The 22,209-nt window shown below is 46.7% G+C and overlaps 2 protein-coding genes across 2 annotated transcripts in view; both read left to right on the top strand.

Annotated features, from left to right (window-relative positions):
* The window catches only part of syngap1b (synaptic Ras GTPase activating protein 1b), a gene marked incomplete at its 3' end in the record, with an annotated part of 183,912 nt that extends 182,732 nt beyond the window's left edge, over nt 1-1,180 (top strand). Inside the window, exon 21 of the mRNA XM_084442293.1 lies at nt 1,063-1,180. Within this exon, the coding sequence (XP_084298419.1) occupies nt 1,063-1,180 (118 nt within the window). The remainder of the gene's footprint in view (nt 1-1,062) is intronic.
* Nucleotides 1,181-5,835: 4,655 nt separating this feature from the next.
* smg5 (SMG5 nonsense mediated mRNA decay factor) overlaps nt 5,836-22,209 on the top strand; it is a 31,259-nt gene continuing 14,885 nt past the window's right edge. The window contains exons 1-13 of the mRNA XM_084442292.1: nt 5,836-6,286; nt 7,010-7,108; nt 8,882-9,005; nt 9,421-9,577; nt 11,575-11,664; nt 12,073-12,162; nt 14,429-14,507; nt 15,833-15,958; nt 16,556-16,624; nt 17,772-18,010; nt 18,853-18,990; nt 19,414-20,301; nt 21,081-21,250. Of these exons, the coding sequence (XP_084298418.1) occupies nt 6,222-6,286; nt 7,010-7,108; nt 8,882-9,005; nt 9,421-9,577; nt 11,575-11,664; nt 12,073-12,162; nt 14,429-14,507; nt 15,833-15,958; nt 16,556-16,624; nt 17,772-18,010; nt 18,853-18,990; nt 19,414-20,301; nt 21,081-21,250 (2,334 nt within the window). The 5' untranslated portion in view covers nt 5,836-6,221. The remainder of the gene's footprint in view (nt 6,287-7,009; nt 7,109-8,881; nt 9,006-9,420; nt 9,578-11,574; nt 11,665-12,072; nt 12,163-14,428; nt 14,508-15,832; nt 15,959-16,555; nt 16,625-17,771; nt 18,011-18,852; nt 18,991-19,413; nt 20,302-21,080; nt 21,251-22,209) is intronic.

Below are 22,209 nucleotides of genomic sequence, written 5' to 3'. Positions count from 1 at the left end.
ACATTTACATACTGTACAAAGGAGGTTACTGTACAAAGTTAGGTGCCACTTAAATTATTTGAGTTTTCCTTTCCTCTAGTAATTCAAACCTGAAGTGCCTGAGTTTCTGAACATCTGTCCAGTAGAATAGTGAGATGTGATTTCATGGGGATCCCATTGTAACATGGTAGACCTGGTTACCCTACGCTGTTCTGCTGGGCCCTTCTGGCATGTCACTGTCCCATGTCAACTGTTCAAGCATCGCCAAGTCTCTGATAACTGACTGATGTACTGTGTCGTCATGTCCGCTCATTCTGTGTGTTATCTGTCCATTGTAAGTCCTTGTTGGGATGTAAATGTGTGTTTGCTCTTGTCTTTTTAGCGTCACATTGGTGCCACTCTGCAAGTGAAAACAACAGTGTTGCTTGTTTTTCAGGCCCAAACTCTGGAGCTGTTATCAAGTTGCAAAGGCAGTTTATTATTTATTTATTATTTAATTTATGTATTATTTAGTTTATTATTTAGTGACTGTGGTGAACCGTAGCTAATATAGTAGGTTAGTAGAGAGTTTCACACACAACATATAAAATGTGAGATTTAGAAATAGACATTTCGTAATGGACATTAAGTTATTGAATTGCTAACTTTGATGATCATTTCAAGGAAGGAATGTTTGGTAATGTTAGTACTGTGGAAACAGCTTTTAGAGCTACTTTTCAATAATACACATCTCAGTAATAAACACAGGCTTGAAAGCATCTAGGTTTGACCATCAGTGTCCAGTAGAGGTGTGGGGAATCATGAATGAACCTCAGTGTCCAGTAGAGGTGTGGGAGGCCAGGGTCCCTGGTAGAGGGAATCATGAATGAACCTCAGAGATGCAGAAGTGAGAGACTCAGGTAAAAAGCAAGCACCTCAGAGCTGAACACAAACTGACAAAGAGACGAGTGTAATTTCTGAAATGACTGCCTTCAAGTTCAGATAGTTGGTCCATAGGCCTAGCAGGATATCAGCTGTGACTGAAGTCATCAAACACCCCTCCCGTTCCATCCTTCTCTCTGTGTCTCCCTTTTCTCCCCCTAGCCAATCACGCAGCTTCGTGGAGGACAATCTGGAATCTAATTGGCTGATGCACCATGGGCAGTCCTCAGCCTGGCCTGGCCATATGTCAAGAGCGCTTTCTCGAGATGCAATTGGCTGACAAAAGGAGAACTTGGGGCTCTGGTCCCGCTCTCCTGACCTAAAGGCCGGTCCAGAACCACAGCTCACCATGTAAGGGTCCAGAACCACAGCCCACCATGTAAGGGTCCAGAACCACAGCTCACCATGTAAGGGTCCAGAACCACAGCTCACCATGTAAGGGTCCAGAACCACAGCCCACCATGTAAGGGTCCAGAACCACAGCCCACCATGTAAGGCTCCGCTGGGTTCTTTGCACCCCACTTTACTTGGGCCCTCTCTCTCTGATTGGTTGAGTGGATTTTCTGTGTTTGACGCTTGTGATTGGATATTTGATTTTCTTTTAAAGACATGCCGATCTCAACCTGAACTGGTTTTGTTGGCTCACCAAGCATGCGAAGAACAGCTATGCAGACTGACATGGTATTAACCTCTTTGGATCCACAAGTAAGATGACAGAACACAAAAGACAAACAAAGGCACATAGCTCCAGCCAAGAGAGAAGGGCAGAGGTACTGGACGTGGGTCAGATGGATTTCAAAGGTGCTCTACTTAAATCCTTCATTCCTTTCATGATACATCAAGTTTGTTTATAATAATTTTCAATTTCTCTGTTATACCATGAACTGAATGTTCCTCCCTGACTTGACTCAGTGCATCCATTTAAGATGTTTATCTGTTGATCTCTCTCTCAAATGGACCCCTGACCAGTTGAACCTTACCCTGCTCCTGCACTTATTTTCATAGCTCATATTTTTTAGTTAAGATCACTTTAAGTCTTTGAAACTAAATATGCACAGTCTATACACAGGTTAAACAGCTTGAAAATAAATCTTGCTTCAATGAAAACTTTGAAATGGACATGAAGTGCTATGATTTATATTTCTAAGATTATTCTTACCGTAGAACTAAACTCATTAGAATTGTTCCTGTCCTATTTATTTCTTGATTACTATACTCCTCTATCTTATGGAAGTTCATAGGTGAAACATTTTATATCAATCCAGTTTTCTTATGACAATCTTCTGGAACATTGCCCGTCTGTGGAGAAAGATGCGCTGGGATTGTGAACAAAATAAAACACAGAAAACTCTAGTTTGACCTGCTCCCCTCACTACGATTTGCACGCTGCTGTCTCCTGCACTCGACTCTCTCTGGTAACCGCTCGGAGGAGGGTGGATGTTGTCGAGGAAAGGATGGAGGAGGGTGGATGTTGTCGAGGAAAGGATGGAGGAGGGTGGATGTTGTTGTTTTTGTACTCGACAATCGCCGTGGAGCTCTCTGTTAACGGACGATGTGAAACTCCTTGGATGAAGACATTCTTACCATTTGATTTTTCTTCATCTATTTTAGTCTCTGACACGAGCTTGGCTGAGCACAGACAAATTAATCAAGTTTTTGCTGTGGTGGTGTGACAGGATTGTGGAGCCAGTCACGATACAATTTATCTTTTATTTCTTTGTATGGACTCCACTGACATGCTGTCAAACACATGTGTCATCTTCCATCTGTGGCCACTGACAGATTATCAATCTGAACCAGAGAGAGAGATTAGAGACTCATATTTCAAGTGAGTGAATGTGTGTGTGTGTGTGTGTATGTGTCTGTATATACAGTGTGTGTACAGTCTCTGTGTATATACTGGATAAATGTGTATATACTGTATGGTGTGTCTATGTGTATATACAGTGTTTGTATGCAGAGTGTACAGTTTTTCACTATTTCTAATCTCTCTCTCTCTTTCTCTCTCTCTAGAGAGAGTAGAAATATTGAGACATGACACGTTCTAGACCAATAGACCAGGCTGGGATGCACTTTCTGTGCAGGCACTTCAATGGCGTCTGTCACTTCAGAATTAGCACCTGCAGTATTATACAGATTCTCACACATTATATGTCTCTCTCACATAATCAATCCAACCGGGGCAGTTTTGAAATATACAGTACATCTTGGTGACCAAGCAATGTTTGTACATAATATATATATAGCTATATAGAATAAGACCATATTTCCAGTGACCGCCATCTGCATATCTTTGAATTCCTGGAATTGTTTAGATTCTTCCTGGTTATCAGATTCTTCAGTTGAAATGAGTACATTATATATGTTTGCAATGGTTGTCATTTAGATTTATATATTTATTCAGGCAGCCCTTATCTATTTATCTCCCCGAACTCTGTCTGCCTTTCATTGACTCCTCATTGTTCGGGCTGAAAAAAGGGTCAGATCACGCTGTTGCTCCTGAAGTAAGCCTCCCATGCACAGCAACACCATCTCCGTCATCGCCCCATTCTGTATTATTATTAAAGTACGTGTGTCTCCACCCCCCGCCCCTAACCCCCTCCCCCCCGTTTAACTCTACAGGTCACACATCCTCATATCCCTTAACAAGCCATATAGCCCCCACACCCCCGCCCTCCCCCGTTGTTATTTTGAAAAGGACAGATATTCGGGGATTTTTGTGTATATCAATGGAAGAGTGATGTTGAAGAGTGTATTTGCAATTGTATATGGATTTGTTATGAATGTGGATATTCTGATCATTGAATTATTATTGTTATAATGATAATGATGCCACTTTGCTTTTGTTGATTAATTAATTTGATGCGGTTAATAACAACTCCATCATTTCTTTTGGAAAAAGCCGGAATTTATATTTTTCGGGTGAATCTTGGAGATAGAATACCTAAATAAATTAATAAACAAATGATTAAATTCTTAACATGAGATACAATGTGTTTCTTTATCATATCTGTGTCATCATGTTCCACATAATAAGAACACACAGATTGTTTGTCATCAACACCTGATGACGGGAAATCTAAATGTAGGCTCTGTAGCTGTTCATGTTACATCTCTGTATGTTTCAAAAGATTGAAACAGAATATACCCCCAATTCTCCTGGTATGTAATTATATTCAAATGACCACGTTGATCACACTTATTCCTATCATATCCATGATAAATTAATTGGATTAATTTGGAAAAATAAGAACTATGTACTAAATTTTAAGTAGTAGGCCTATGGTATTTATGTGGGGGAATTGAGAGCAGACTACAAAACAAAAGAAAAACTAAAACTACCTAAAGCTGCAGCATCCTACCAACAGCATCCATGTGCAGTAGAGATGCGCGGATGGAGTTTGAGCTCACCCGAATCCGCGTGCACTCATCAATCATCCACCCGCCACCCACCCGACTCTAAAATTTAGAGACCCGCACCCAAACCGCCAAACATGAAGTTATTGTATTTAAATTAAAAAACTAGAACCGCCAAAGACGTACATTGGACGATTGTGGATTTTCATTTGCACATAACTATATTTTAAAGTCCGCCAGTCAATGACTTTTCCTAAAATGGTGTTCTGTTGCACCCCATATTGTTAAATATATTCAAGATCATTCAAATAAAAAAATATTGTGTATGTTTTTAATTTATAGCTACCTATATCGGGCGCAAGCCGTTCAATGAACGGCTATAGGGAATGCGCAGTTTCGCGCTATGTATAGCCTATTATATGCACAGTTTCGCATAGTCTACAGAGCCTCCCCAGACGCGACTTCATCCTCCAGTTGGCTGAAAAGCTGCGCGCCGAGTGGATGGCGTCCAAACAGCTACCGGCGGCGCCCCTCGCAGTGTCCACAGAAGAATACCCCCCAAAAAATACCTGCATGGTGAAGACAAGCTGCAGCAAGAACAGGACTGTCTACCAATGCACGAAGTGCACTACAGCTGTCTGTGGCAGTTGCACTGCCAAGGTGCGGAGGATATGTGCGAAGTGTATTTGAGCTGCCGCCTCAACCGCGCGTAGGAGCAGAGCGCATCAACTCGTGTATAGCCTACAACTAGTAGTCCATAGCCAATAAAACGGCTTATTGTTTTATTCATAGGCTATATCAACTAGATAATTAGATAATTCTTATTCATATATCAACTAGACAGATAATTATTAATTTCATTAGATAATTATTAAACATCGAAGTTCTATGCTGCATCTGTGATCACAAGACGCATAGGCCTAGCCTACCGTAAAAAGCGATGCGATGTAGGCAAACTTAGATAATTATTAATTAGATAATTACTATATATCTACATTCTATGCTGTTCTTGTAGCCGTTTCATCTATTTTTTTCCTTTTGTGAAGTGTAGGCTATACTATTCTTGTTAACGTGCGAAAATAACATTTTGTTGTGTTATTTTATTGCCATATAGTCATTTTGTGAATAGTATGAAAGGACAACATTAAGCCTTAAGTTGTACACCTACAATCCTAAGACCGTATACCGTAAAAAACGATGCGTTCTTACGGTATGTCCATTGAACGGCTACTGGCCGATATAGTGAGCCGCTGATTATAGGCTCGCTTTCGCAGGATCTCGGTTGACAAAGTGGGTCGTGGGTAGACTGTTTGAGTGAGTTGCTGGCAGGTCTCGCGCTTTCTCGCAGTTGTTATAATATAATATATATAATTATAGTAGTTATTAAATACGAATATAACTGACAAATCCACTCGCAATTAATCACAATGTTGATTTTTATTGGCCCACCCACCCGCTGATGTCGCGGATATATTCGCATCTCTAATGTGCAGTCTGCAGATCGACCCTTCTCACCTAGTGGGCTGTAATCTCGCGTTACCACATCATGCGGTCACTGGCGCTGCCTGAGAGGAGTAATGGCCGCCCTCGTAGCGATGCCTGGAACAGGGAATAACACAAGAAACATATCGGGCCGTTATAGCTGACCGGGATTTAACGTTAAGACCCGGGCACTCCCTCTCCTACCCTGTCTCAGAACGGATGGGTAGAGGGGGTACTGCCAAGAGATACAAGACGCGAAAGAGACGTTGATTAGTTGGCTAGTATAGTGGAAAGCTAACGTAAGCTAACTAGCTATCTGTCTAGCTAATGTTAGCTTGCTAGCGTAGGAAATCAACACGGTGTTCACTGACCGACGCTAGTGCCGGGAAGGCAAGCCCGACAAGTGTGGGGTTGAACGGGTTGGAAAACAGACAGCACTGCTGGACCAGAGAGTGTGAATTTCCGCGCAGTCCGTAGCTAATATGAGTGGACCCGGTCAGGACAGCGAGCCCGAGGCGAAAGTCCTTTTGATCAAACGGCTGTACAGGTGAGTGAGCTAGGCTAGCCAGCTATGTAGTTTGTAACGTTAACTAGCAAGGCCCTTTGTAAGTAGCTAGCTAGCACTGTGTTGGTTTCATAGCCTGCCACCCACTTTGATTGACCATATTCAACTGACAAGGACTCTGGTCGTTCCAATTCCAATTGGCTAGCAAGATCTCGGTATTGTAAGTGGCTAGTAGCAGGCTAACTGGGGCCAAGAAAAGGAATCAAACTAGCTAGCTAGCTAACCCGCTAACACCCATAATAGATCAGTAGCCAGCTAAAGTAAGTTAACATTATTACTTAGTCGTTAGCTAATTTCATGATTGAATAGCACATCAATTGGTCTCCGCTAACAATGAAAGGACAGCTGTCCCGAGTTGGGCCTTTTACTGAAGTTGACACTCTACATAGCTTCCTAGAAACGAAGCAGAAGGAAGTACCCTAGGCTATTCAGCTGACATTAGCTAGCCAACTGATTTAGCTAACCTTGCCTATCTCGTATGTTGTGTACTATAGCATGGTGGAATTGGCGCTAGTTGCTTTGCTATTCCTCGCGTAGCTGACTTAGTTAACTGCATTTATTTGGCTTTATTTTCATTTACTTGACCATAGTGAAAAGTTAGTGTTGCTTGCTTCCACGGATTTTAAGATGGTAGCTAGCTGGATGGCTACTGTAATAGCCCAGCTATGCTTCATGCACTCTTGTCTATGCGGTGTCTTGCTGTAGGGCTGTGGTAGAGTCGGTGCACAAGCTGGATGTGATCATTGGCAGCAAAGCGGCCCACAGGGAGGTCTTCAAGCCTGAGAACATCAGCCTGCGCAACAAGTAAGCTTCCACCAAGACTGCACCAACACATGACCCCACATCCATTCCACCAAGACTGCACCAACACATGACCCCACATCCATTCCACCAAGACTGCACCAACACATGACCCCACATCCATTCCACCAAGACTGCACCAACACATGACCCCACATCCATTCCACCAAGACTGCACCAACACATGACCCCACATCCATTCGGCGGCTGTGGCTCAGGAGGTAGAGCGGGTCGTCCAAGGATCGTAGGGTCGGCGGTTCGAATCCCGGCTCTTCCTGTCCACATGTCAGTGTCCTTGAGCAAAGACACTGAACCCTAAATTGCTCCCAATGAGCAGGCTAACACCTTGCATGGCAGCTGCCGCCGCCATTGGTGTGTGAATGGGTGAATGAGAGGACATTGTAAAGCGCATTGGATAAAATTGCAATTTAAGTGAAGACCATTTAACCTTTAACCATTGTTCATTGTACCTTGTGGTAGCTACCAGTGTACTTGCGTATATGTATGGTTAACACCTACTTAACTGTGTACGGCTGATTCACTGTAGCTTGTGGTTATTGGCTTTGAGCTGTTAAGCTCTTCACATTTTCATTTACATTACAGTAATTTAGTTGATACTTTTATCCAAAGCGACTTATAATGATTGCATTTAACGTACTAAATGTCAGATTACTACAACTTGCCAGATCTCACAAGTGCATCTCCTTTTGAAAACAAGTGACTTAAGAGCATAATCTAGTGCTGAAGGCAAAGTGAAGAATATCAAACTAAAAATACAATAGGTGCTTAAGAGGGAGGATCCTGGCAGTACTTTTTGAAGAGGTGAGTTTTCAGTCTGTGGTGAAAGATGGGCAGTGACTCTGCTGTCCTGACGTCAGTGGGCAGTTCACTCCACCACTGCGGGGCCAGGACAGAGAACAGCCATGATCCTCGGAGTGACGGGGCAACCGGTCGCCCGGAGGTAGCAGAGCATAGTGGTCGGGAGGGGGTGTAGCCAGGGTTTGACCATGGCCTGGATGTAGAAGGGACAGCAGCTCAGTCTTGTACAGGTTGAGCTTGAGGTGGTGTGTCACCATCCACTCCGAGATGTCAGCCAAGCACCCAGCTATGCGTGTCTCCATTTGTGTATCAGAAGGGGGAAATGACAGGACCAGTTGGGTGTCATCGGCATAGCAGTGATAGGAGAAGCTATGCGGGTGAATGACAGAGCCCAGGGATGTAGTGTAGAGGTAAAAAAGGAGAGGACCCAGGACAGACCCTTGTGAAACCCCTGTAGTCAGACTACGTGGTTCCGACATCGACCCTCTCCATGTCACCTGGTAGGAGTGCCCCGTCAGGGAGGATGCAAACAGGGAGCGTGCAGAGCCAGCGACGCCTTCCTCCTCGAGGGTGGAGAGGATTCCCTGCAGTTTGAGATCACTCTTGATTCCATGCAGTTTGAGACTTGATGTGTTGCACCTCAATGGAATTGACATAATGTGACCTAAGCAATAACGCAACCGTTTGTTAAATTTGCTGTCTGACTGTCAGGTAGAATTCTCCGCCATGTTGCTTTTACTCGTCCAATCCACACAGCGGGGAGGCTGAGGGCCGGCATTGTTCAACAGTGTGTGTGTGTGTGTGTGTGTGTGTGTGTGTGTGTGTGTGTGTGTGTGTGTGTGTGTGTGTGTGTGTGTGTGTGTGTGTGTGTGTGTGTGTGTGTGTGTGTGTGTGTGTGTGTGTGTGTGTGTGTGTGTGTGTGTGTGTGTGTGTGTGTGTGTGTGTGTGCGCGTTGAGGTTGAGGGAGCTGTGTGTGAAGCTGATGTTCCTCCACCCGGTGGACTACGGTCGTAAAGCTGAGGAGCTCCTCTGGAGGAAGGTCTACTATGAGGTCATCCAGGTCATCAAGACCAACAAGAAGGTACGGAGCCGTGCTGACGCTCTCAGCGTGACCGCTCTCTTCTGTCTGAGCTGATAAGACAACGTGTGTCAACTCTCCTCAAATTCAAAGAGCTAGCCTCTCTCTCTCCTTCCCATCTCTCTCTCTTTCTCCTCCTCCCTCTCTCTCTCTCTCCTCCCCATCTCTCTCTCTTTCTCCTCCTCCCTCTCTCTCTCTCCTCCCCATCTCTCTCTCTCTCTCTCCTCCCCATCTCTCTCTCTCTCCTCCCCATCTCTCTCTCTCCTCCCCATCTCTCTCTTTATCCTCCTCCCTCTCTCTCTCTCCTCCTCATCTCTCTCTCTTTCTCCTCCTCTCTCTCTCTCTCTCTCCCCATCTCTCTCTCTCCTCCCCATCTCTCTCTTTCTCCTCCTCCCTCTCTCTCTCTCTCCTCCTGCAGCACATTCACAGTCGTAGTGGTCTGGAGTGTGCGTACCGGACCCACCTGATAGCCGGGGTGGGGTTCTACCAGCACCTCCTGCTCTACATCCAGTCCCACTATCAGCTGGAGCTGCAGGACTGCATCGACTGGACACACGTCACCGACCCGCTCATCGGTGAGACACGCACGCACACACACACACACACATACACACACACACACACACATACACGCACTCATGCACACACGCACTCGCGCACACACATACACACACATACATACACACGCACTCACACACATTCACACACACACACTAGAGATGCATCGATCCACTTTTTTTCAGTTTCGATCCGATTCCGATACCAGAATTTGGATATCTGCCGATACCGATCCGATATCAGCGGTCTTTTTCATTGAATAATCATTTATCATTAACTGAATTCATTATTATCATTAATTATTAACATACACTTTGCACACACCATATTCTTAAGCCCCAGACGCACTGGAAGAGTCTGACGCTAGCGTTTTGAAGTACACTAATTGTTTTAAATGGCCGATCACGCACCAAAAGCGTTTTGAGGCGAGTCAAACTGCCTTGACACTTCTACTCCGAACTTGTTTACATTTTGGAGCGTCAAATGGGGACAAATCAATCTAAATTAAATCAGCTCCCTATCAAAGCTGACGCCTGCAGTGCGCCATAGGAGGGTCAAATGAGGCGAGTCAAATGAAGCACGTCAATTGACTCTTCCAGTACGTTTGGGGCTTTACTGTATTGCTACTGTAATGCATTGAACGGGTTTTATTATTAGGATATCTTGTATCTTGTTGTTGAGGAGCCAAAACATAATCATTTTTCTCATAAATTTTACTCAACATATGGCTACTTGTATATTGGATGTAAACCTAATAATGAAAGAATCCTTGAATCCTACTTAGTCTATATATTCATTTTCTCATATTAGCGCCCACTTTCATCAAATAATAACTAAATTCTAAAATATAATCTTGGGATGAGCCCCCCTGTCTGCTCTGCTCTCCTGTCAATCACTCCTCACCTGCAACAGAGCAGGTCTCAGCCTCAGTAGAGCAATGGTGTCATATTTCACTGTGACAGACAAGAGTAAGGAGAGGGAGGAATGGCTCTAGTTTACACATCGCCTCATTAATGTTATCAGGTCTCCTATTAGCTTTGGGTTTAAAGCTGAAATATTGCTAAATAGGCACATTTGCTTTTGGAAATCATCCGCCACCATCTAGTGTAACCAACTGAGCAACACATGCATCTCAAGACTTTCACTTCCACTCGCAGACGCTCTTTGCAAACTATTTTAAACGTTTTTCAGCATCAAACATTTGCCAACATAAGCAAACGGTCGTAAAGTAAGGCTAGTTTGGGGAACTAGATACTGGACTGAGGGAAATGCACACACACTCGCACACACACTCGCACACACACTCACACACACTCACACACACTCACACACACACGCACACACACAGAAATGTCAACACAGGCGCATGGCTTGTAAACACTGGCGCGCCGCAGACCAGCACAGACAATTCAGCACACGCCCACACACGCTCACCCCCACCCCCACACACTGGACACACCCACACACTGGACACACGCTCACCCCCACACACTGGACACACCCACACACGCTCACCCCCACACACTGGACACACCCACACACGCTCACCCCCACACACTGGACACACCCACACACGCTCACCCCCACACACTGGACACACCCACACACTGGACAAACCCACACACGCTCACCCCCACACACTGGACACACCCACACACGCTCACCCCCACACACTGGTAGCAGATAACCCCCCCCGTCCACCCGCAAAGCCAGCTACAGCTTTAACCCAATAGGCTCTGTGCACCAGCTCCACTACTTCCTGAAAGGAAGTGGGCATCTTTATTTCCTGTCCTATACTATTGGATTAAGTGATTGATCAGGTGTGCGGTACACCCAGCGCACACCTGATAAAGTAGTGGAGCTGGTGCACAGAGCCTATCACAGACCTGGAAAAGTCCTGGCGGAGATGCCTCCATTCACAGCAAACCTGCAGGTGGAAGACAGAATAATGACTCTGCACCCAAAACAGATTTGCATATCTGCTGTGAAAGAGACCGAATGTTTTCTCCCGTAGGACGAAAGAAACCCGTGTCTGCCAGCGCCAAGGAGATGGAGTGGGCCCACATGGCCTGCCATCGCTGCCTGGTGTACCTGGGAGACCTCGGTAGGACACACACACACACACACACACCCCTCATCTTAACCAGATAGAAATGCATGAGACAACCTTGTGTTGGTCCATGACTATCGCAGTTGAACGGTAGAATGGGATTGGGCACGTTTGAAAGAATGCAGCATTCGTTTAGACAGGCTACAGACGGGCTACATTTGATTGTGAGCATATGATGATATAATTGTTCTTGCCTTCTTCCCTGATGTTCCCAAGAACACCTTGGTTTATTGTTTTTATAATGGAAGGGTTCCTAGCAGGTCTGTCATAGGGGAATACAAATGTTCTAGCAGCCTATTTACACATCTACATTTATGAGGTAGTGTTGGTACCTCACTCAGGGACACAGCGGTAGGCTTGATTGTTGGGAAATCACTCAACCCCCCCCCCCCCCTCCCGCAGCGCGCTACCAGAACGAGCTGGCAGGGGTGGAGGCGGAGCATCTGGCTGAGCGCTTCTACCACCAGGCCCTGTCTGTCACGCCACATGCTGGTGAGTCACCACAAACCTCAACACATTACTGAACATTCACAGACAAACCTGAGAGTTAACACATCACTGAACATTCACATTACTGAACATTCACAGACAAACCTGAGAGTTAACACATCACTGAACATTCACATTACTGAACATTCGCAGACAACCCTGAGGGCTAACACATTACTGAACATTCACAGACAAACCTGAGAGTTAACACGTTACTGAACATTCACAGACAAACCTGAGGGTTAACACATTGAACATTCACAGACAAACCTGAGTTAACACATTACTGAACATTCACATTACTGAACATTCACAGACAAACCTGAGTCAACACATTACTGAACATTCACAGACATCACTGAACATTCACAGACAAACCTAGTTAACACATTACTGAACATTCACATTACTGAACATTCACAGACAAACCTGAGAGGTAACACATCACTGAACATTCACAGACAAACCTAGTTAACACATCACTGAACATTCACAGACAAACCTAGTTAACACATTACTGAACATTCACAGACAAACCTGAGAGTTAACACATCACTGAACATTCACATTACTGAACATTCGCAGACAACCCTGAGGGCTAGCACATTACTGAACATTCGCAGACAAACCTGAGGGCTAACACATTACTGAACATTCACAGACAAACCTGAGGGCTATCACGTTACTGAACATTCACAGACAAACCTAGTTAACACATTACTGAACATTCACATTACTGAACATTCACAGACAAACCTGAGAGTTAACACATTAATGAACATTCACAGACAAACCTGAGTTAACACATCACTGAACATTCACAGCAGCAACACCAGCCACTGCACAGCACGGAACATTCTCACTGTGTTATAACAACCATGTAGCAGTAATATACTGAACACATTCACTCACTGTTATAACAACCACGTAACAGTAATACACTGAACACATTCACTCACTGTTATAACAACCATGTAGCAGTAATATACTGAACACATTCACTCACTATGTTATAACAACCATGTAACAGTAATACACTGAACACATTCACTCACTATGTTATAACAACCACGTAACAGTAATACACTGAACACATTCACTCACTGTTATAACAACCATGTAACAGTAATATACTGAACACATTCACTCACTATGTTATAACAACCACGTAACAGTAATACACTGAACACATTCACTCACTGTTATAACAACCATGTAGCAGTAATATACTGAACACATTCACTCACTGTGTTATAACAACCACGTAACAGTAATACACTGAACACATTCACTCACTGTTACAACAACCATGTAGCAGTAATACACTGAACACATTCACTCACTGTTATAACAATACATTCACTCACTGTTATAACAGAATACATTCTCTCACTGTGCGTTATAACAGAATGCATTCACTCACTGTGTGTTATAACATAATACATTCACTCACTGTGCGTTATAACATAATACATTCACTCACTGTGTGTTATAACATAATACATTCACTCACTGTTATAACATAATACATTTACTCACTGTTATAACAATGCATTCACTCAGTTATAACATAATACATTCACTCACTGTTATAACAATACATTCACTCACTGTTATAACATAATACATTCACTCACTGTTATAACAATACATTCACTCACTGTGCGTTATAACAGAATACATTCACTCACTGTTATAACAGATTGCATTCACTCACTGTTATAACAGAATGCATTCACTCACTGTTATAACATAATACATTCACTCACTGTTATAACAATACATTCACTCTGTGCGTTATAACAGAATGCATTCACTCACTGTTATAACAGAATACATTCACTCACTGTTATAACAGAATGCATTCACTCTGTTAAAACAGAACACATTCACTCACTGTGTTATAACAGAATACATTCACTCACTGTGCGTTATGACATAATACATTCACTCACTGTTATAACATAATACATTCACTCACTGTTATAACAATACATTCACTCATTTTGTGTTATAACAGAATACATTCACTCACTGTGCGTTATAACAGAATACATTCACTCACTGCAGCAGTGGTACGGTCTTCCTGAAGAAGGGATCATCTTGAACCAGGAGAGGGCACTGCAAGTCTTCTTTGTAGCCTTAAAGACATCACTATTTAGGAAAGGTCTTCATGCTCAAGAGTAGGCTGGTTATTCACTGAAAGTGTTGCTATAATATGAAACGGTAATGTCCTCACATGAAGGTGTGATTTTTTTTTTTTTTACAGGAATGCCTTTCAATCAGCTGGGTACGTTGGCAGGGAGTAAGTTCTACAACGTGGAGGCCACCTACTACTACCTCCGCTGGTGAGATTCAGCTTATACAGTCACATGTCTGACAGCTTACTGTCCAGGGACCTGATGCACCTGCACACGAGAGACTAGTGTTGTCACCATACCCAAATTACAACTTCCATACGATACCTGCTAAAAATGTCTCAATACCGATACTGAAACGATACCACGGCAAAAACCTAAAACATCAGGACAAGTAGGCTAATGGAATAATCCAATGTCAGGTGTAGCCTACTGATCTCAGTGTTTGCTGTCTGCAGAGGCGGAGCAGGAATGTGAACTGTTTAAACTAAATAAATTACATATATATTTAATTGTATTATTTTATTAATTACTTTGTAAAATAATAAGCTTGGGATGCTACAATTAAGCTGAAAGTGTCTGCTCTGCTCCACTAGTCGGACACTCAGATTAAATTGCTATTCAGATTCAGGGGCAGGAGCCAGGCTACTGATCCTCTCCTTCATTCTGTCCGCGTGCAGCAGAGTGGGTCGCAGCCTCGCAGCACAGAGCAACGGTGTTCACGTTACGGCATGACGAGCTCCAGAGTTTACAGATTGACTCATTGATGTTATGAGGTTCCCCAGCTATTAGCATTGGGTTTAAATCTGAAATATTACCAAATAGGTGCTTTTGCTTTTGGAAATCCTCCGCCACCGTCTAGAGTAACCAACTGAGCAGCCCTCAGCCCTTTCACTTTTTTTCCAGAACGTTCTTTGCAAACTACAAAAAAAATAGACAAGATAAAAATAGGCTATAGGCTATACAACATTGATCAAATATACTACGAGTTTCCTCATTATTTGATTTATGTTCAGACTGATGACTGATTGCTTCATACAGCCGCGGGAGCGTGTTTTGAGCAGGATGCTGCTGATAAAAGTCCAGCCCAATCTAAAATACATGGTGCGCATTGTAAAAAGTAGCCCTATCTTTATTTCATTTTGTTAGGTTGTTCTACTCGATTTGAATATGTTCTGCTATTCTAATCTGTTCTATATTATGCTTTTATGCATTATAATAGTCAAAACGCAATCTCCAAAGACACAGCAGAAACATAATTTAGACGAAGTGCAATCTCCACACAACAGACATGCCCATATAGACTGCTCTATTAGCCTCATGATGTTGTAACTGACTTGGTGGAGTGTAGTGTTGTTTCAAACTCCTTTTAATCCTGTGTAGCGGACAATGTCTTGGTTAGTGTTTCAGGACTGGTTCAGTTTCATGGTCCCAAAACAAATTTTGGAAATATAATACCCCATGGACATTTTTAAAAAGGGGAAATGAACTCCCAGAGGGGGTTAATGTGCTCTCCTGTGTTCCGTGTGTGACAGTATCCAGTCAGAGAGTCCTTTTGAAGGCGCCTACGGGAACCTGAGGCGTCTGTTCGACAAGGCGGCTAAGATGTACCATCAGGTGAAGAAGCAGGAGATGAAGAAGCTGTCTCCGTCTCGCCAGAGGTGACTCCTCCTCCTCAGGGGTTCAGAGGTCAAACACGCTGCTGTTCTAGGACATTAGGCCTGTATAAAAGTACTTTCCTCCACGGCCACTTTGACATTTCAATTTTCAGATCCTGACCAAGATCTATCCAATCAAATCAAGCTTTATTTAAGGCAGCAATGTGCTTTACAAAAAGGAGGGGGGTTGTCCATAGTGATCCTACCCCTAATTTTCCAGAGTGAAGCAAAAAACAGTTCACCCATTTGAAATATAAATGTTTATAGGAGAACCATAAATTCTTCCCTGACCTCTCTCAACCAGACGATCGAGCAAGCCTCTGGAAAATGTTTACCTGTATTAGATAGCTATATCATAGGAACGAACAATGATACCTTCTATCACTGTCTATCCATGCCTGACAATGATGCCTACTGCAATACAGTCCGTATTCATCAAGTCTGTTAAGGGTGTATACACACACACACGGACACACACACACGGACGGACACACACACGGACACACACACACACACGGACACACACACACACGGACGGACACACACACACACACGGACTGACACACACACATCCACAGACTTACCCGCTCTGCTCCCCAGGTCCAAGGACATCAAGCGTCTGCTGGTGAGCTTCATGTACCTCCAGAGTCTGCTGCAGCCCAAGAACAGGTAGGACCTCCCCTGACCACGCCCTGGCCCCTGACCACGCCCTGGCCCCTGACCACACCCTGGCCCCTGACCACACCCTGGCCCCTGACCACGCCCTGGCCCCTGATCACGCCCTGGCCTGAACCAGCCTCCCCCTGACCACGCCCTGGCCCCTGACCACACCCTGGCCCCTGACCACACCCTGGCCCCTGACCACGCCCTGGCCCCTGATCACGCCCTGGCCTGAACCAGCCTCCCCCTGACCATGCCCTGGTCCCTGACCATGCTCTGGCCCCTGACCACGCCCTGGCCCCTGACCACGCCCTGGCCCCTGACCCCGCCCTGGCCTGGCCTGAGCCAGCCTCCCCTGACCACGCCCTGGTCCCTGACCACGCCCTGGCCCCTGACCACGCCCTGGCCCCTGACCCCGCCCTGGCCTGGCCTGAGCCAGCCTCCCCTGACCACGCCCTGGTCCCTGACCACGCCCTGGCCCCTGACCACGCCCTGGCCCCTGACCCCGCCCTGGCCCCTGACCTCCCCTGACCATGCCCTGGTCCCTGACCACGCCCTGGCCCCTGACCACGCCCTGGCCCCTGACCCCGCCCTGGCCTGGCCTGAGCCAGCCTCCCCTGACCACGCCCTGGCCCCTGACCACGCCCTGGCCCCTGACCACGCCCTGGTCCCTGACCACGCCCTGGCCCCTGACCACGCCCTGGCCCCTGACCCCGCCCTGGCCTGAGCCAGCCTCCCCTGACCACGCCCTGGCCTTAGTCAGCCTCCCCCTTACCACGCCCTGGCCTTCCTCCCCCTCCCCACACCCTGGCCTGCCTCCCCCTGACCACGCCCTGGCCCCTGACCACGCCCTGGCCTGAGCCAGCCTCCCTGTGCTAATGACCGCAGACTAACATATTGTGTGTGAGTGTGTGCCTCATCACCATGTGCTGTGCAAAATCCACTGTATCACAATAAAAGTTGTTTGTTTGTGTGTGCGTGCGCGTGTCTGTGTGCACGTGCTTGCGTGTGTGCGCGTGTGTGTCTGTGTGTGTGTGTGTGTTTGCATGCGTGCGTGTGTGTGTCTGCTTCCATGCGCGTGAGTGAGTGAGTGAGTGCGTGTGTGTGTGTGCGCGTGCGTGTGTGTGCGCGTGTGTGTGTGTTTGTGTGTGTGCAGCCTGATGGAGGCAGAGCTGACGTCTCTGTGCCAGTCCGTGCTGGAGGACTTCAACCTGGTCCTGTTCTACCTGCCCGTCCCGCCCCACCCCCCCCACGCCGCCGCTGGCCACTCCCCCTGCGAGGAGGAGGAGGAGCCCCAGCAGCAGCACGACCCGGCCTGCTCCCTGCTACCCGACGTCCTGGTCTTCAAGATGGTGGTCACCTGCCTCATGGTGGTGCACAGCCTGAAGAGGGGAGGTCAGCGGCCGGGTCAAGTTTAATATCACGACCATATATGAAGAGTTTGGCTCCAAAACCAGATATATCCATTCTGAGAAATATTGGTTATTTGACTGTTTAAGATAACATAGCATTTTGCAGACAAATGCATTAAGGTACAGCAAAAATCGTATAATCTGATGGCAGAAATTGTTCACATAGATAAAGGTGCCTCTTAGCGATCGATCTGTTAATAAAATGTGAATGTGAGAAGTGGGTGTTTATCTTGTTCTGGAACCAAACTCTTCATATGGATTTTTATCTGAACAGGTTAAAGCGGACCCTCTCTTTAGTGAGGGGTAGAGTTTAGGACTGCAGCAGGACAGAAGTTGGGATTAAGAGAGACGCTGACGAGAACAGTGATGAGGAATATGTTTGGTTTTGGGAGGAGTACTAGTCTCTCTCCAGACTCAAATATAACATTGAATCGCTGTGCTCCTCATACTACATAATAGAGTCTGCGCCACTTCGCCACCTAAGCTGGTGTTCTGAGGGAGTATCGACGGGTCAGAATTGAAAGAGTGACAGGTCGTAGCAGCAAATGAGACGCTAGCCCAGGTTAGATGGGCGGGGCATATCTATGGGTGGGAAAGCCTGATCGCGAAAGTCGTTACTGATTGCTGTCGCTGGGATTCCGTTGCTACCAATGAATTACCAGGATTTCGAACACCATATTTTTGCATGAAGTGTCTCAGACCCATGGAGTGGTCTGCAGCGTGCAGTAGCGTAGTTAGCGTAGCGTCCGTAGCGTATCAGCGAGAGAGCTCTCAGGGGTCTGGCGTTGAGTGGAGTGGTGCTGACGGGGGGGTTGTCTCTGGCAGGGTCGGAGCAGTACAGCGCCTCCATCGCCTTCACGCTGGCGCTCTTCTCCCACCTGCTCAACCACGTCAACATCCGTCTGCAGGCCGAGCTGGAGGAGGGCGAGGCCCAGGTGCCCCCGCTGCCCGCCGACAACGCAGGTGAGACCCACCACCCTGGCAACCCTGACAAACCTGGCAACCCTGACATACCTGGCAACCCCAGGGAACGTCTGGGAGACGAGTTTAAAACATGAACGTCCCTCGTTCCAGAAGCAGCTCTGTGGTGTAGCGCCATTCTTTAACTGTGGAGAACCGAAAACCGAAACGGTGTCTTTTTTTGTCAAGACTGGTGCTCAGGGATCATCTTTACAAACAACTTTTATCGGCTGCACAGAAGCGGTTTCTCCCAAGCGCTGTGACGTCAGGGAGGGATCTGGCAGGTCTGCACACCCAATAAACCTGTGTTTTACAGATGATCCCTGAGCTCCGGCACTCTCCTGTTTGATGCAGCGGCGCCCGTCTGTAGAAACGGGGGTAAGCGCGTGAACGCTCACAGCGTTGTCTTTTGTGGTCCCTGCCTAGATGACCCCAGCGCCCCTGGGCCCCTGGCGGTGGAGGAGAGGCCCCTGCAGAACGGCTCTCTGGAGCAGGAGGAGGAGGAGGGCGGGAGCGGCGCCGGGGGCGGGGCCCAGAGCGGCGGGGGCGTGGCCGGCGAGCGGCGGAAGCTGGAGGCGCAGAAGCAGAAGAAGAAGTACACCCGCCTCTCGCGCCTCCGCCGACGCCGCTGCACCGCCCGCCAGGCGGACGAGAGCGACCTGAGCGAGGGCTTCGAGAGCGACGAGGAGGACGAGGACGAGACTGGGCAGGAGGAGCTAGGAGGAGGAGGAGTGCCCCAGCTCGCCCCCCCGGCCCCCACCAAAGAGAGCAAGAAGGAGCCGCGCCCCGGGGGGGAGGGCTGGGCGGGCAGCGCCTCGGAGGAGGAGGAGGAGGAAGGGGGCACGGCGTTCGACGTGGAGACGGACTCGGACATGAACAGCCAGGAGTCCCGCTCGGACCTGGAGGACATGGAGGACAGCGCCGACGCCCCGGACCCCGGGCTCCCCCGGGAGCAGCAGGACGGAGAGGAGGAGGAGGGGGAGGAAGAGGGAGAGGGGGAGGGCCGCCCACGAGACGACGGCGACAGAGACAGGGACACGCCCCCGACCACCAACGGCCCCTCGCTGGCCTGCGGCGACCCCAGCATCAGCAGCAACCTCCAGGCCATGTCCTCGCAGCTCTTCCAGGCCAAGCGCTGCTTCCGCCTGGCGCCCACCTTCAGCAACCTGCTGCTCCGCCCCCAGAGCTCCAACTCCTCCTCCTCCGCCAACCCCGCCCCGACGTCTGCCGACCCCTCCCAGGAGACCCCGCCCCCCCCAGGGGACGCCCCCTGCGACACCGGCCCGGGGACCGCCAACGGAACCAACAACACCGGTACCCTAGCAACGCCGCTTCCGTACACCCGCCAAACGACAGCCACGGGCTCACAGTACATAAACATAACGATGATCATGTGTACTGATTAGTTTTAGATATATAAGTTTTTGATATATAATATAATCACATAACGACGTACATGTGTACTGATTAGTTTTAGATATATAATATGACAACGATGTACATGTGTACTGATTAGTTTTAGATGTATAATATAATGACATAACGATGTACAAGTGTACTGATTCGTTTTTTGAACAGAGATAATCTAGTAGGTTAAGGACTTACAGGTGCAGTATGCGGTTTGTGATTTCCTGTTAGACTTATTATTATTATTATATTATTATTATTATTATTCGAATTAGACATTGTGAAAGATTTTGAAAAATTCAACCAACAAAGTCCCGCCCCTCCCTTCAGGCCTTCCTCCAAAGCCCCTCCTCCAAACTGGAAAAAAACAAATTACAGTCTGCTAGGCAGGTTGACAGGCAGGTAGGCCATCCAATCATTTCAAGTTGGCAGCTCAAAATGATTGGACACACTTTTTACAGTTCTGTTGAAGACTTATTACTTCCACAGATTGCAGATTAATTAAATTTTAGTGTCAGAGCACTTTATTTATTGACTACTGTCTGGATGTAATGAGAATTGCAAAAACGATAGCAGAAAGTGCTTCTGAGCCAAACCGCCTACTGCTTTAATCTGGAGAGAAACAGTTTTTTTTTGTTTGTTTTTTTATCAAGGTGATTCAGTTAATTTGTTCACATCCTCCACAGACTTGGATTCTGATTCTGAAGGCAGCCAGCACAGCAACCAATCAGTGCACAGTGAGAAGACCCTCTCTGAGAGACTGGAGATCCTGACCAATCAGGGGCTGATCCAGGTGGTGAAGGTGTTTGTGGATTGGCTGAGGACAAACACAGACATCATCCTGATGTGCGCACAGGTAAAGAGATGACCTTTGTCACAAATTCAGGAAACAAGTTACCAAACCATGTAGTATTAGTAGTAGTAGTAGTGATGGTGGTAGTAGTAGTAGTAATGGTAGTAGTAGTAGTAATGGCAGTAGTAGTAGTAATGGCAGTAGTAGTAGTAATGGTAGTAGTAGTAGTAATGGTAGTAGTAGTAGTAATGGTAGTAGTAGTAGTAGTAGTAATTAGAGATGGGCCGATCGATCGGTGGGCGATTCAAAACCGGCCGATTTGACAAAAATTAGCCCAATCTGCAATGGATTTGATGAAGACAAAATACAAGAGCCATGGTGAAGAGTATTTCCTGGAGGGAGTGATACAGTCCTGAGAAGTAACCGTTAGCGCCGCACGTTGAGCGGAGAGCAGCAACAACAGCAGCAGCGCAGTTTTAGAGGTCAGTTCGGACCACTCCAGACCGTAGGCTATTGGCATACTGGCCAGTTATTTTTCCGCGCATAGAATAGCCTACAGAAACGAACTATTATAGCCTACAACTACAGTAGCGTAATAGCCTACATTTGATTGTTGTTATAGGCTATCATTGAAGAATAATAGGTAGCCTGCTGTTCTAAAGCCCAGTTCAGTCCAAAGATTCACAACAATAGGCAATAATAATTCTAATCCTGTTCTATTCTCGCTTATTGCATGTCGTTATGAGCGTCATGCTTTTCCTTGTTGACACTGTGCGTTGCAATAGACTAGACTTTGGTTACTGTTGTTTCCTTATGCTGTGCGTTATTGCTGGTATTCGCAAACAGAGGGGCGGCATAATTGTGTTTCGCCTAGAGCGGCAGAAATGCACGCGCTGGGCCTGCCCCTCGTTTGTCTCAGGGAGAGATGCAGGAGCACAGGTGTGTTGATTACTAACGAGCCACCGGTGCGCCGCTGCGCTCTCAGCAGGCGAGCCGGGCGATGACGCTCCTAGACGGGGAAG

The sequence above is a fragment of the Borostomias antarcticus genome (assembly GCF_949987555.1).
Source record: "Borostomias antarcticus genome assembly, chromosome: 8".
In the NCBI taxonomy this organism is placed as follows: domain Eukaryota; kingdom Metazoa; phylum Chordata; class Actinopteri; order Stomiiformes; family Stomiidae; genus Borostomias; species Borostomias antarcticus.
The sequence above is the reverse complement of the archived record's forward strand: the minus strand, read 5'-3'. Positions and strand labels throughout refer to the sequence as shown.